The sequence below is a fragment of the Myotis daubentonii genome, chromosome 2 (assembly GCF_963259705.1).
Source record: "Myotis daubentonii chromosome 2, mMyoDau2.1, whole genome shotgun sequence".
In the NCBI taxonomy this organism is placed as follows: Eukaryota; Metazoa; Chordata; class Mammalia; order Chiroptera; family Vespertilionidae; genus Myotis; species Myotis daubentonii.
In genome coordinates this window covers 126,702,065-126,717,316 of record NC_081841.1, presented here as the reverse complement: position 1 = coordinate 126,717,316, position 15,252 = coordinate 126,702,065, and the positions used below count along the sequence as shown (strand labels likewise).

At 35.1% G+C, this 15,252-nt stretch overlaps 1 protein-coding gene across 11 annotated transcripts in view; it reads right to left on the bottom strand.

Annotated features, from left to right (window-relative positions):
• Nucleotides 1-15,252, bottom strand: part of ZC3H13 (zinc finger CCCH-type containing 13) — a 125,435-nt gene that overhangs the window by 81,894 nt on the left and 28,289 nt on the right. For 9 of the 11 annotated variants that reach the window (XM_059684491.1, XM_059684486.1, XM_059684483.1 and 6 more), the window contains exon 8: nucleotides 7,390-7,587. The exons of the other annotated variants lie outside the window; for them this stretch is intronic. In XM_059684491.1, the coding sequence (XP_059540474.1) occupies nucleotides 7,390-7,587 (198 nt within the window). The remainder of the gene's footprint in view (nucleotides 1-7,389; nucleotides 7,588-15,252) is intronic. 11 annotated transcript variants of the gene reach the window in all.

Here is a 15,252-nt window from a genome sequence, read left to right as displayed (position 1 = left end):
TACCATTGCAACAAAAAAAGATACTGAGGAATAAACCTAACTAAGGAGGTAAAAGACTTGTACTCAGAAAACTACAGGATGCTGAAAAAAGAGATAGAGGAAGACATAAACAAATGGAAGAACATACTATGTTCATGGATTGGTAGAATCAACATCATTAAAATGTCCATACTACCCAAAACAATCTATAGATTCAATGTATTCCCCATTAAAATACCAACGACATATTTCACAAACCTAGAACAAACTCTCCAAAAATTCAGCTGGAATAGAAAAAGACCTCGAATAGCCACAGCAATCCTGAGAAAGAACAAAGTAGGAGGGATCTCAATACCAGACATGGAGCTGTATTACAAAGCCACTGTTCTCAACACTGCCTGGTACTGGCACTAGAACAGACATATAGACCAATGGAACACAACAGAGAACCCAGAAATCGACCCAAACCACTATGCTCAAGTAATGTTTGACAAAGGAGGCAAGAGCATACAATGGAGTCAAGACAGTCTCTTTAATAAATGGTGTTGGGAAAATTGGATAGAGACATGCAAAAAAATGAAACTAGACCACCAACTTACACCATACACAAAAATAAACTCAAAATGGATAGAGGACTTAAACGTAAGATGGGAAACCATAAAAATCTTAGAAGATTCTATAGGCAGAAAAATAACAGACATATGTTGTAGCAATATCTTTACCAATACAGCTCTTAGGACAATGGAAACTAAGGAGAATATAAACAAATGGGACTACATCAAAATAAAAAGCTTCTACACAGCAAAAGAAACCATCAACAAAACAACAAGAAAGCCCACTAAATGGGAGAACATATTTGCCAACGTTATACCCGACAAGGGTTTAATCTCCAAAATTTATAGAAAACTCATACAACTTAACACATTGCGTACCGCATAGAAATCTCTAAGACATACGCCAGGGACCGCATGTTTTTGGGCAAACTGCACATTATTTAAATCATCATAATGCACTTTAGGTGTTGTTTTTCAATAATTATAACATTTTTATTTACAAAAACAATTAAACAATTAAAGTTCCTAGTACTTTTTTAACTTATGGTACTGCGTAGAACATTTTCCTCTATGAAGAGGGACCAAACAAAATTTACATAAGTATCTAGATTCACTCCTTTTTCCATAGGCGTGAAAAACGAGAACACTCGTGAGCGGTCCTTAACAGATGGCGCGCGAAACATGAGAAAACTCTTGAGCGGTGCGAAATGTGTTAACAAAAGGAAGCTAAACAATCCAATCAAAAAATGAGGAAAGGTGCTCGCTTCGGCAGCACATATACTAAAAAAAAAAAAAAAAAAAAAAAAAGAGGAAAGGATCTAAATAGACACTTTTTGAAAGATGACATACAGAAGGCCAAGAGACCTATGAAAACATGCTCTAAGTCACTAATCATCTGAGAGATGCAAATCGAAACCACAATGAGGTACCGTTTCATACCTGTCAGAATGGTTAGCATCAACAAATCGATAATCGACAAGTGCTGGCAAGGCTGTGGAGAAAAAGGAACTCTCATGTATTGGTGTTGGAATGCAAACTGGTGCAGCCACTGTGGAAAACAGTATGGAGTTTCCTCAAAAAATTAAAAATGGAACTCCTATTTGACCCAGTAATCCCACTTCTAGGAATATATCCCAAGAAATCAGAAACACCAATCAGAAAGGATACAGGCACCCCTACGTTCAGAGCAGCACAATTTACAATAGGTAAGATTTGGAAACAGCCTAAGTGCCCATCAGCAGATGAGTGGGTTAAAAAACTGTGGTACATCTACACAATGCAATACTATATTGCTGTACAAAATAAGGAACTCTTATAATTTGCAACTAGGTGGACCTGGAGAGCATTATGCTAAGTGAAATAAGCTAGTCGGAGAAAGATAAATATCACATGATTTCACTCATTTGTGGAATATAAACAACAATAAAAACTGATGAACAAAAATAGATCCAGAGATATAGAAGCATCGAACAGTCCGTTCAACCTCATAGGGAAGGCTTGGGGTGGGGAGGAGATGTAAGAGAACCACCAAAGGACTTCTATGCATGCATATAATCATATTGCATGGACACAGACAGAGCAGAGGGATCAGGGCTTGTGCTGGTGGGTGGGAATGGATGGGGAGAGGTCAATGGGGAAAAAAACCCCATATGTAATACTTTAATAAATAATTTAAATTAAAAACAAAGAAAGAAAACACACAATAATCTCCACAAGAAATGATTCAGGTGAGTTCTAGATAATCAAGATTTTACTATTTTCTACTCCGAGTAGGTTACTAAAAGTTTATTTTTAAAAATTATGGGAAACTGCTACATTTTCTAAAAGCAGAGTAACAAAATAAGTCCATACAGCTTTTATTTTATAAACCAGTGGCATTCAGGTTTTGATCAATACTAGATAAATAATTCGGAGCTGAGTAAATTCTACTGTTCAAACTTAAAGACATTAATAAATATGCGTTTAATAACTGTGGCCTCCACACTATTCACTTCAAAAGCAACTACACGACAGATTTCAGTGTTATTCTAGTTAACAAACGTTCTGGGAACAGAATATATTCTTTTTTTATTTTTAAATTTTTATTTATTAATATTATTTTTTAATCCCCACTTGATATTTTTTCCAAATATATTTTTTTAGAGAGTGGAAGGGAGGGAAGAGGGCGCATGGGCCCGACTGGGGCCGGGGATCGAGCCTCCAATGGAGGCACATGTCCTTGAGTAGAATTGAATTTGCAACTCTTTGGTCCCTGGCACATGCTCTAACCACTGAAGAAACCAGCCAGGGCCGGAATAAATTTTTAACAAAATTAATGTGGCCAATGTAGATTTCTGAGGATAATACTCAAATCCTGGATGGCAGATCAGTGACAGAGGCCTAAGGAATGTTTAAGAATTTTTTAAAAATTTTTGGAGGGGAAATCATAAATTTTGCTTGGAAACTTATAGGTACTCTCCCTCACCAAAACACAGGGGCAAAATTTTACCTGAATATCAAGAAATTTGCAGAATACTAAAATCCACCAATGGATCTCAGGTTATCAGCCCGATCTAAAAGGGTGTAGAACTGAGACACAGAAGACAGGGACTTAATGAGTCATGTGGTTTTCTTGCATCATTTGTCCCACGTGAATGCATACTTTTCTAGTAACTCAATAGGAAACCACTGAAACAATCCTCCCATATTAAATAGGCCTTGCAAGTCTTACTTGGAAGGAAGGGAAAAAATCCATATTTAAAAATACATTATTTTACACACACACAGTATTACATTATTACTGTTATTACTTCCACACACATTATTACTGTTATTACAAGCAAGTAACAAAGCTTCTGACAACATTTCATTGCTGCATCATCAGCTTTCAGAACAGAACCTATACCACGTATTAGGTATTCAATTACTATTGGACAAATAGATAAATTAGCATACAATAAGTCCTCACTTAATATCACTGATAGGTTCCTTAACTTTAAGTAAAACAATGTAAACAAGACGAATTTTACCACAGGCTAAATGATATAAACAAGAGTTAAGCTCCTATGGCAACTCATCAATGTTGTAACAAAATGATGTTGAGAATCTGCTGTACTTTTATTTGAAAACACATCTAGATATAATAACACCTAAATTAATTTTAATGGGAAATTTTATCCAAAAGGAATTTAATTACATACCCCATCAATATGAAAGCAAATGACAAAGATTCTGAATATAGTGTTTGGTTTTAGAATTAATAAATTCTTTATTCACATTGATGGAGAAAAATTAAACAGATCTTAAAAAAATCCTGGAGCCCTAGCTGGTTTGGCTCAGTGGATAGAGCGTCAGCCTATGGACTGAAGGGTCCCGGGTTCCATTTAGGTCAAGGGCACATGTCTGGGTTGCAGGCTCCATTCCCAGTAGGGGGCGTGCAGGAGGCAGCCAATCAATGACACTCTCTCATCATTGATGTTTCTATCTCTTTCTCCCTCTCCCTTCCTCTCTGAAATCAATAAAAATATATTTAAAAATAAAATCCTGGAAATTGCCCAGCCGGCATGGCTCGGTATTTGGGTGTCAACTTATAAACATATAAAATAAAAGCCAAGTCATGGCACATGCCTGGGTTGTGAGCTTGATCCTCAGTGTGGGGCATATAGGAGGCAGCCAATCAATGATTCTCTCTCAACATTGATGTTTCTATCTATCTCCCTATCCCTTCCTCTCTGAAATCAATAAAAATATAGTAAAAAAACAACAACCTGGAAATTAAAATTAATTTATCTGAAATGAAAATGCAATTTTTCAACTTTGTCATGTATGATGTTAGAATTCCAGTGCAAGTCAGGTACCCATGCAGTTCTTCAGTTCTCCTAGCTCTGCTGTTTCTTTCCTTAGACAAAAGAAATAAACCAAGTTCAGCCTTTTCTATATACTGAGTAAAATCTGAGTCCTAGACATTCTTTGTTGCTCCTGGTAAAACAATGTATAATAAGATGAATTCTACCACAGGCTAAATGATATAAACAAATACTAAGTTCCTATGGCACCTAATCAATGTTATAATGAAATGATGCTGAGAATCTGCTGTACTTTTATTTGAAAACACATCTAGATATAATAACATCTAAATTAATTTTAACAGGCAATTATTGGACAGCCAGAAAGAAAAACTGGAAAATGAACAATCAACCTCAATTCCTCCTAATACAAAATGTGTTATCATTTCAATGATGAACTATGAAGGGACATATGTTAAGAACCACCTCTCAGAAATTTCTGGGTCACAATAACAAAATAAGAACACCAAGAACCATCAGAGAAAAATAAAAACTTCTTAAACTGTAAGTCAACAAGAACATTTAACATAATTTATATCTGATTTACATGTCATTTTCAAAATATACCTATTGGATTGAATAAAATACAATGTATATTTTAGGAAATTATGTTCAGGAATTGTGGATGTGCCAGTTAACCACTTTCTTATTGCTCCAGTAAAACACAATGATGCCAGATCCTAGCAACAGCTGAGAGAATCATTCTGGTTCTTCTAAGTCACCACAGGAGACAGGAAAAAAAAAATTTGATTTATCTAAATAAGTTAGATAACATCTCTTATGAAGACAAAGAAAGGATTAAGAATATCACCAAAATATATTTTTGGGAAATTACTGGGTTTTGGTGAACTTACAAAGTTATAGTAACTACTTACTAGGTAGATCATTTATTCTTAATATTACAAATACCATTTCACAGAGCTTTCCAGATAAAGGGCCAGATAATACTGGTTTTACTCTAATGATCTTGTTACTTAATAACATGAGGAGAAATGGCATCTCACAGGTGTGGCAGAGACTGCAATGTCCTATCCCAACACATATTCTCTCCTTGCTTTTTAGTAACCCCAATTTTACTTGGTTGAGATAAACGCCCAGCTAAAGGATTACATTTCCAAAATGCCCTCATAGCTAGATGTAACCATGTGACTAAATTCTGGCCAATAGGATATAAGAGGAAATAATGTGTGAGACTTCTAGGAAGGTTAAGGTTTTCTTCCTTTAATTTTTCCTATTGCCTGGAATATGGATGTAAAGGCTACAGTGTTAACAGTCATATTTAACCATGAGATATCTAACCTTTTGCTTAAAAAGTGAGCATGCACAAGGAATCCAGTGTCATGAAATTGAGGAATAGTCTATCAGTCTCAGACCCACCTCCCTCTGACCTTCTTTAAATGAGACAATAAATCACAATTTATCATTCCCAACCTTTGCTGAACACTGGAATTCTGGTGAGCTTTTAAAAATCTGGATACTGATGTAGCAACCCATACTAAATAAATTAAAATACCTGGGGAGTGGAATTAGGTATCAATTCATATTAAAGACACTCAGGTGATCCCAATGTGCAGCAAAGTTTGGGCAGGAATCTTTATTTCTAAAAGCTGATTCTAAATCTAACAATACTGCATCAGTAACAGTTAGAAAACGAAGAACAAAAATTAGAAAAACTAAATAATTTTATGGCAACATTCGATTAAGTATTAGTTTAAGTGAAAACCTGCAAATGGAAAGGCATATTTAAGTATTACTATGTGGTAAATTATTACTGAAGTACAAAGATAAAGAGTATATTTATTGAGCACTGCTCATATTTTTAACCTTTATCTCATTTAATTCTCACCTCAACCCTATGAGGCAGTATCATGCATATTTTACAGTAGAATAAATAGAGGCTCTGAGAAAACAAATACCTTACTGGGTCTCACATCAAGTAACTGGCAGAGCCAAGATACTAGTTCCTGTTTGTGCAAATTGAAGGTTTGTGCATTTTCTATTACACTGTAACTCAAAAAGAATAGAGACTAAGAGGTCTCTAGAGTTATATATTTTCTTGAGGAAATACTAGTTTCATGAAAGAATTTGAAAATGAATTTAAAATATTAATAAGGATAAAATATCCCTATCCAATCTGTAAACATTTCATAAATCTTGTGAACCAGAAGATCAACATACTAAACCCATATTCATAATAGCACTATTCACAATAGCAGTGAGAAAGAAGCGATCCATATGTCCATCGAGAGATGAATGGATAAACAAATTTGGTATATACGACAATGAAATATCACTCAGCTTAAAAAAGGAAGGCAATCCTGTCACACACTTCAACATGGATGAAGTCCTAAGACATTATGCTAAGCCAGTCACAAAAAGACAAAATTATTCCATTTATATGAAGTATCTAACGTGGTTAGATTAATAGAAATAGGAAGCAGAATAGTGGTTACTAGGGGCTGAGAAGTTGAGAGCAAGGAGAGAGGGAAAGGGAGTTTTTTAATGGGTCTAGAGTAGCGGTTCTCAACCTGTAGGTCGCGACCCCTTGGGCGGTCGAATGAACCTTTCACAGTGGTCGCCTAAGACCATCCTGTATATTAGGTATTTACATTACGATTCATAACAGTAGCAACATTACAGTTATGAAGTAGCAATGAAAATAATTATGGTTGGGTCACAACATGAGGAACTGTATTTAAAGGGCCAGAAGGTTGAGAACCACTGGTCTAGAGTTTCAGATTTGCAAGATGAAAAAGTTCTGGAGATGTGTTTCATGACAATGTGAATATAGTTAACACTACTGAACTGTACACTTAAAAATGAAGATAGGAAATTGTTTTTTTTAATCACAATAAAAAAATTTTAAGTTAATATTTACTGAATTATCCATAACTCAACATGGGAATTATTAAGTATACATAAACAGTTTAATACCACTAAAAAATCCATTACAATAATGCCTAAGAGCTCCTGAATAAGTATTTTAGATTCTACAAAAAGTAAGGCTGTCAACAATTCAGAATCCTCCTTACCTGGGCTTGTCTCTTTTTTCTCTTTGTCTTTCAAAATCCCGTCCTCTGTCCTTTCCATCTCTTGGTTTTTCTTCTATCCTATCTTTTACTTTATATTTTTCTTTATATTTTTTTCCCAGAGCAATATCTTCCTGTAATGGAGGGGGTGGACTAGGAGTGCGAGGTCCTTTCTTTTTACTTTGGTTGCTTTTTGAGTTCCTGAAGATAACACAAAGTTATCATTAGAGATCCAAATACTTTTGGAAGGTCTAACAGATTTTTTTTTTCATTTTAACAAAGCACATTTTAAACATGGTGGCATTCCTTTCAATAAATTGCCTTTGAATATTTTTTATACTGGTAATCAATATCTAGAAAAAAACCAGAAATGAGCAAAGAAATAATTTACTTGTTATTTATAATCATTAATAATACTTATTAAATAATTTACAGGGTAAGTGTCTAAGACAGAGGTAGAGTAGGAAGAGATTCAGGAAAAGGTAAAATGTAAAATAAAACAATTGCATGAACTGGAGGTTGTTGTTTTTTTAAGCTTATATAGAAAAGTAGATGAAGAAAGTAAAAATCACCTATAGTTCTATCACCCAAGGATCACCACTGTTAAAACCTTGGATATATGTTCAAACTATTTCCATGTCTCTTTACCTCCCTCCCCTGCCACACACAACCCTACTTTTTGTACTAAATTTGTATATTTAGTACAAAAAGTTTTTTTTTGTACTAAATATAACATGGGTATCTTTCTATAAAAAATGTAGATTTAGATAATTATTATTTTTTTAAATATATTTTATTGATTTTTTACAGAGAGGAAGGGAGAGGGATAGAGAGTTAGAAACATCGATGAGAGAGAAACATCGACCAGTTGCCTCCTGCACACCTCCTATGGGGATGTGCCCACAACCAAGGTACATGCCATTGACTGGAATCGAACCCGGGACCTTTCAGTCCGCAGGCTGACGCTCTATCCACTTAGCCAAACCGGCTTGGCGATTTAGATAATTATTATTATAGATTGTACAGAACCTCCTTGTATACATGTATTTTATAACTTCTTTTAAAAATTACATGTTCATAGCTTTTAAATGGCTTCTATGTTTTTATCATTTCAAAGAACACACAATTACATAAACTATAAATTAAATCTTAAGCACTGTTAGTAAACATTTAAATCTTTGAGTCTTATTTTAAAAAATCTTTTTACAACATTTAAATTATAAAGATAGTCCTCTAAAATTCTGGGATTTTGTCTTTCATATTTAATCTACTTAGACTTAATTTGGGGGTATAGCTTGTCATCTTTCATTTGTCACTTTAAGTAATTTTATCCAAGTACTTTGAGCCTTTATATACCCCAAATTATCTGTCTTTATGTTATACTTGAACAGCAATTTGACTGAATGCAGCATTTTGGTGTCACTATTCTTTTCCCTCAGAACTCTATAAATACTTTCACAATATCTTCTAGTGTTTAGTAACGTAGCTAAAAAGTCCAAAGAGAGTGTTTTTTTGTTTTTTTTTTTTTTTCTATGAAGTTTACTTGGTTTTTCTGCTGGGATACATATATTATTCCTTAGACATTAAAAATTTCCCCAAAATGCCCTGGCTGGTGTGGCTAAGCTGGTTGGAGCAACATCCCATACGCCTAAAGGTGGTGGGTATGATTCCAAGTCAGGGCACATACCCATGTTGTGGGCTCAATCCCTGGTTGGGGAGTATGTGGGAGGCAACCAATTTATGTTTCTCACATCGATATCTCTCTCTAAAAACAAAAAATATTTTTTTAAATTCTCAAGATAAGTTGTTTTCTTTTTTCTTTTTTAAAAAGCTTTTTCCAGTACTCAGTGAGCTATTTTCATCTGAAGCTTCGTCTTCAAATCAATTTCTTCTACTTTATTTCATCAGTTTGCTATATGACTCAAGTATCTCTGGTTTTTTTATTATAATCTCCTGGAACTCTCTTCCATTTCTTATTTTTCTGTTATTTCCATCTCTCCTCTGCTTTCCTATAATCTAAATATGTCCTCAAATTTGGTAATTTTTCTTTTAAGCCACACTCATTCTCCTAATTCTAAACTTGGCAATCTCATGATTGCGCTACTTTCAGTTTAAAAATTGTTTTTCTTCCAAAATATATTTGTTCACAGATTGTTCATATTTTCATCAAATGCTCTTACATGTCAATGCAATATCCTCTCAAACTGTACTAAAATTATAAATAATTATTTAAATTTGTTCCCATTTACTGTAACGAGTGTTCAGTCTGGTACTGAGTTTTTAATTAGCCTTTTCTTTTCATACATCTGGCAAGTTTTCACTAGCTACTCATTTCACTATCTAATGATTTTTATAAATGACGACCTGAGCCTGAATCCTAGAACTTACTTCCTGTGACCTTGAGTTGTCTAATCCAAAGATTCCTTAGCTATAAAGAGATAATGTACACTTGATTGCAGGCACATCCCCAGTGGGGAGTGTGCAGGAGGCAGCTGATCGATGTTTCTCTCTCATTGATGTTTCTAACTATCTCTCTCCCTTCCTCTCTGTAAAAAATCAATAAAATATATTTAAAAAAAAAAAAGATAATGTACAGTAACTTCCTCAAAATGTTGATAAAATTTTAAAAAGATAACATTATAAAAGCAATTGACTTATGGTGACCATTCAGAAAATTTAGTTCTCTTACTCCTTTATCCCTAATTCTTATTATCATAGATAGGGCTAACCACCTAGCAAGTCAGAAATAACAAAATCTCTTTTTCAACTTTGTCTTCTGCCAAGAACCAGATGACTAAAATATTTTATGTATTTAACAGATCAGTGATGTCTGCATTTCTATATATTTCCCCTTTAAAAAAAAAAAAAAAGTAGCCCGAACCAGTTTGGCTCAGTGGATAGAGCATCTGCCTGCAGACTCAAGGGTCCTGGGTTCAATTCCGGTCAAGGGCATGTACCTTGGTTGCAGGCACATCCCCAGTGGGGAGTGTGCAGGAGGCGGCTGATCGATGTTTCTGTCTCATTGATATTTCTAGCTCTCTATCCCTCTCCCTTCTGCTCTGTAAAAAATCAATAAAATACATTAAAAAAATATTTTGAAGATAAAATACAGGAATTCTTATCACAAACTGTATTTTAACATTACTAAACTTCCATCCTGGGCACAATGTTTAATCACACTGTACAGACTTTTTTGAAATCAGGTATGGCTATATGACCAACTTCTGGCCAAAAGAATGTAAGCGGAAGTGATGTATACTATTTCCTAGCCTAACTAATGAAAGAATCTCATGCTCCAGTCAGTAGGAAACTATATAGTTAAATAAATGTAATAATCCAATTAATTTTTTTCTTTACATATTCCATTTTTTGGTGTCCTCAAAAACCTAACAAAGTGGAGTCACAATCAGAAAGAGCCTAGGTTACTGAATCTCCATGCATAGGAGAGCCACCTGTTAATCAGAAATACCCACTTTTACTTCACTTGAATGAGAAATAAACTTCTGTGTGTTAAACTCACATTTAAATTATTATAACAACTAGGCCTTGGCTGGTGTTTGTCGGTGGTTAGAACATTGGCTTGTGCACCGAAGGGTCTCAGGTTTGATTCCTCGTCAAGGGCACATAACTGGGTTGCAGGTCCGATCCCGGGCCCCAATTGGGGTGTGTACAGGAGGCAACCAACCTATGTGTCTCACATAGATGTTTCTCTCTCCCTACCCTTCCTCTTCCCTTCCTTCCTCTCTCTCTCTAAAAAAAAGGACAAAAAAATCAAAATATCCTTGGGTGAGGATTCATAACAAAACACACACACAAACAAACAAACAAACACCTATTACAGCAACCAGGATTATGCCAATATACTCACTAAAGTACAGAATTTCTTCACATTACTATAAAAAGTGTATGTGGTTGGAAAATATGCTTATGTTATAGGTATAGGGTTTTCAAGTGCCTTCCAATTGAATGGGCTAAATTGGTTTTGAATGTTTTGAAGTAAAGAAGATCTTTCAACATTTTAAAAGTCAATTGATTATTCTTTAGTGGCACAAAGCCCACTTCCTACTTGTGGCATACAGCTCAATTAAATACTTCTATCATTTTTAGATCCTTTTTCTCTCTCTCTCGTTCCAAAACTACTTCTTTTAAAGAGCATTTGACATACTTCATATATCTTTGTACGAAGAGCTATAAAAAAAATTTACTTAATAAAAACTAAGAAAAAATGTAGATCAAGCATGTCAAACTCAAAGGCTAGCACAGGCCAAATAAACAAGGTTTAAGTTTATGTGGGCCGCAAAAACCCCAAAGCTTCAATTTTCACAGAAAGAATAGGTTTATTTCAATAGAGATGCGGTGAATACAAAGGGCTGAAATAAATGAGTAATCATTAACATAAAATAATAGAACATTTTAATAAAAATTAATGATTTTCTTGAACATTAACTTACCAGACACTGAATAACTAAGTGCACAGATTAATAAGTGTAACGGGAATAAACCTATATTTTTTGTTCTCTGAAAGTGAAATATTTTCTGTGTGCACACCAAATGTCAGTCCAAGATTAATGATGTGGCAATCGGCTGCTAAAATATTTGCTGCTATATTAGTGGAGAGAAATGGTAGGCCTGCGTGTAAGGGAAATCCAACATGATTATAGTAATCAGTCATTAGCCCTAACCGGTTTGGCTCAGTGGATAGAGCATTGGCCTGTGGACTAAAAGGCCCCAGGTTCGATTCCGGTCAAGGGCATATACCTTGGTTGTGGGCACATTCCCAGTAGGAGGTGTGCAGGAGGCAGCTGATCAATGTTTCTCTCTCATCGATGTTTCTAACTATCTCTCACCTTCCTCTCTGTAAAAAATCAATAAAATATATTTAAAAAAAATAATCAGTCATTGGCGAACGTTGTAGTTCATTATTAATAATTATGAGTTCATTATTAATAATCCTAACTCTCTATTCCTCTCCCTTCCTCTCTGTAAAAAATCAATAAAATATATATTAAAAAGAAAAGAAAGCTGCCAGCTCTCGGGGAGAATGATCAGTTTTAATTTGTAATTATCTCTGCCTCCCCAATTTGATAACCATGTAAAACTAAGACCCAGGAGTTTGTTTACCAGATTGTCACCTCAGTTGACTTATTGGCATTGGTTGCAACATTCCACTGAATTTTAACTGAAATTCTAATCCTTACTTGATGCTTAATAAGTCTTCAAACAGTTTATAGTATGATCAAGAAATTAAACTGAAAGTTGAGCTGACACACTCTAGGTAAGGTAAACTGCATAGCTAAAGAAATGGTATGTGCAATGCAATGTTTTCTTTGAACCTATAATGTACTGCTTTCCAGATCCTTCTGCTTCTATTATTAAATTAACTAGGGGCCCGGTGCACGAAATTCGTGCACTGGGTGTGTGTGTGGGGGGGGAGTGTCCCTCAGCCCAGCCTGCCCCCTCTCACATACTGGGAGCCCTCAGGCGTTGACCCCCATCACCCTCCAATCGCAGGATCGGCCCCTTGCCCAGGCCTGATGCCTCTGGCCTAGGCGTTCGGCCCGGGCAGCGGGGACCCGCAGCTGCAGCGGCCCCACGATCGTGGGCTTCACTTTAGGCCCAGGCAAGGGACCCCTAGCTCCTGGGACTGCCAGCTTTGACCGTGCCCAGCTCCCATCGCTGGCTCCACCCCTACTTCCTGCTATCACTGGCCAGGGCAGAAAAGGCACCTGATTCTCCGATCATGGCTGGGGGGCAGGGCAAAGGCGGCCCCAGGGCCGCCTTTGCCCTGCCCCCCAGCTCTTAGCTCCCCCCTGGGTTTCCGATCACTGTCAGTGGCAGGGGGCTTCTTCCTGCTTTCCCTTTCGCCTCCCTGCATTGTGCCTACATATGCAAATTAACCGCCATCTTGTTGGCAGTTAATTTGCATATAGCCCTGATTAGCCAATGAAAAGGGTAGCTCGTACGCCAATTACCATTTTTCTCTTTTATTAGTGTTGATGGTGCATCTTAGAGTCAATACCACTGTAGAATACAGGAAATATCCTAGTTAAATCAATGAGTAATTACTCATACTAAATATTCATCACAAGATAAGTGAGCTACTAAAAAGCAATAAGAGAAGACTACATGAAAAACAATAGGAAAAAACTAACCTCTCATCTAAATAGTTATGATTTCTATGAATAGATTAAATTTCAAAGATTCTATTTTCTCGCATCAAAGATTTTATAAATAGAAAAAAATAAGAAAATAAAAAGAATATTTCTGGTATGCTGGTTTTTTTTTTTTGGGAAAATGGAATTGAGAAAAAGTTAATAATTGGTTAGCCAAGTGGATATACAGCAAGTAGGGGTAAATCACATCACTCTATGTTTAACCTCTTCCATACCCTTTGCCATATTTACTCAATCCCAGGAGCAAAGGAAAGGATCAAGTCAACTCTACAAAGTGCCTTATTAAAATGCAAAACTCTATGCAAACTAGGTGCTTTGAGAAGCTAGAACAATGAACCATCAAGATCCCAATCTAGCCTGGCCAGTGTAGCTCAGTGGTTGAGCATTGACCATGAACCTGGAGGTCAGGGCACATGCCTGAGTTGCAGGCTCGGTCTCCAGTAGGGGGCATACAGGAGACAGCCAATCAGTTTCTCTTTCACACTGATGTTTCTCCCTCTCCCTCCCTCTCTCTTCAAAATCAATAAAAATATATTTAAAAAAAATCCCAATCTACAAGGAGCTTAAATTTAATAGAAGTTGTAAAACATGTATGCCACAGCTACAATATAATACAAACAATAATTAATATTAAGAGGGGGATATAAGTAAAATTTGATAAACAAAAAGGAAATACAAATTATGTTCAATAAGGAAAAATGGGAAAACTTAGCAGAAGGATAAAAATTGGGTTAGACATCGAAGGATTAAAGATGGAAGACTGTAGATAGATGTTTGGATAAAAATATGGCAATACTGAAAGATCAAAGTAAAATGTTATTTTAAAAAACCTGAATTTCACTAAAGAGAATGGAAACCACTGAGTTTTTCAATGGTATAATAAACTAATTGGAATTGTTCTCAAGATTTCTCTTACAACATTTGTAAAATAAATGGGTTGGGATATCTGATTCTTTATATGTGTGGGGAACAGACACTAGATAAAGTTGATATAATTAGAAAGATGATATAATAAATCTAGGCAAAAAGTTACTAGAATCTAAAATAGGGTTAGAGCCTCTAGAAACTAAAAGGAAGGAGTAAAATATGAGTTTCATTATGGGTTCAGATAGAGAGGGTTTCCAACTGGTCAAAAGTTGGGAAGAGATTTTTATTTAGTGTTTTCCTTAAACAAAATCAGTGTATGTACTTTAATTAAAATTTAAATAGTACAGCATGCCTTATGCCTTATTCTCAGTCCTGAAATGTAATAATATTCAATCATTTCTCTTTTTATTTCTTCAATTGGCTACTACAATAAAACTAATAATTCCTGCTACATATATACTGTGAAGAATTTAATCTCTTGATCAGGTATCCAAGAAGACAAAAATTAAGTTCATTACGTATCATTTCTAATAGCTAAAATCTAGAAACAACTTAAATGTTCAACAAGGTAGATTAATATATAGTATAAATACTAAAAAAAACCTAAAGCTACATATGTCAATACATATAAATGTAAAAAAAATGTTAAGTGAAAAAGTTATGTATCTGTATTAACATTAAACTGATGAAAATACCATATATTGCAAAATAATACATACTATGAAAGTACAAAGACATACACAAGTATCATAAAACAAAATTCAAGAGAGGAAAAACAGGAAATGTGTGTTATGTTTCATTTCTTAAAAATTAAAAGTTCTGAAGC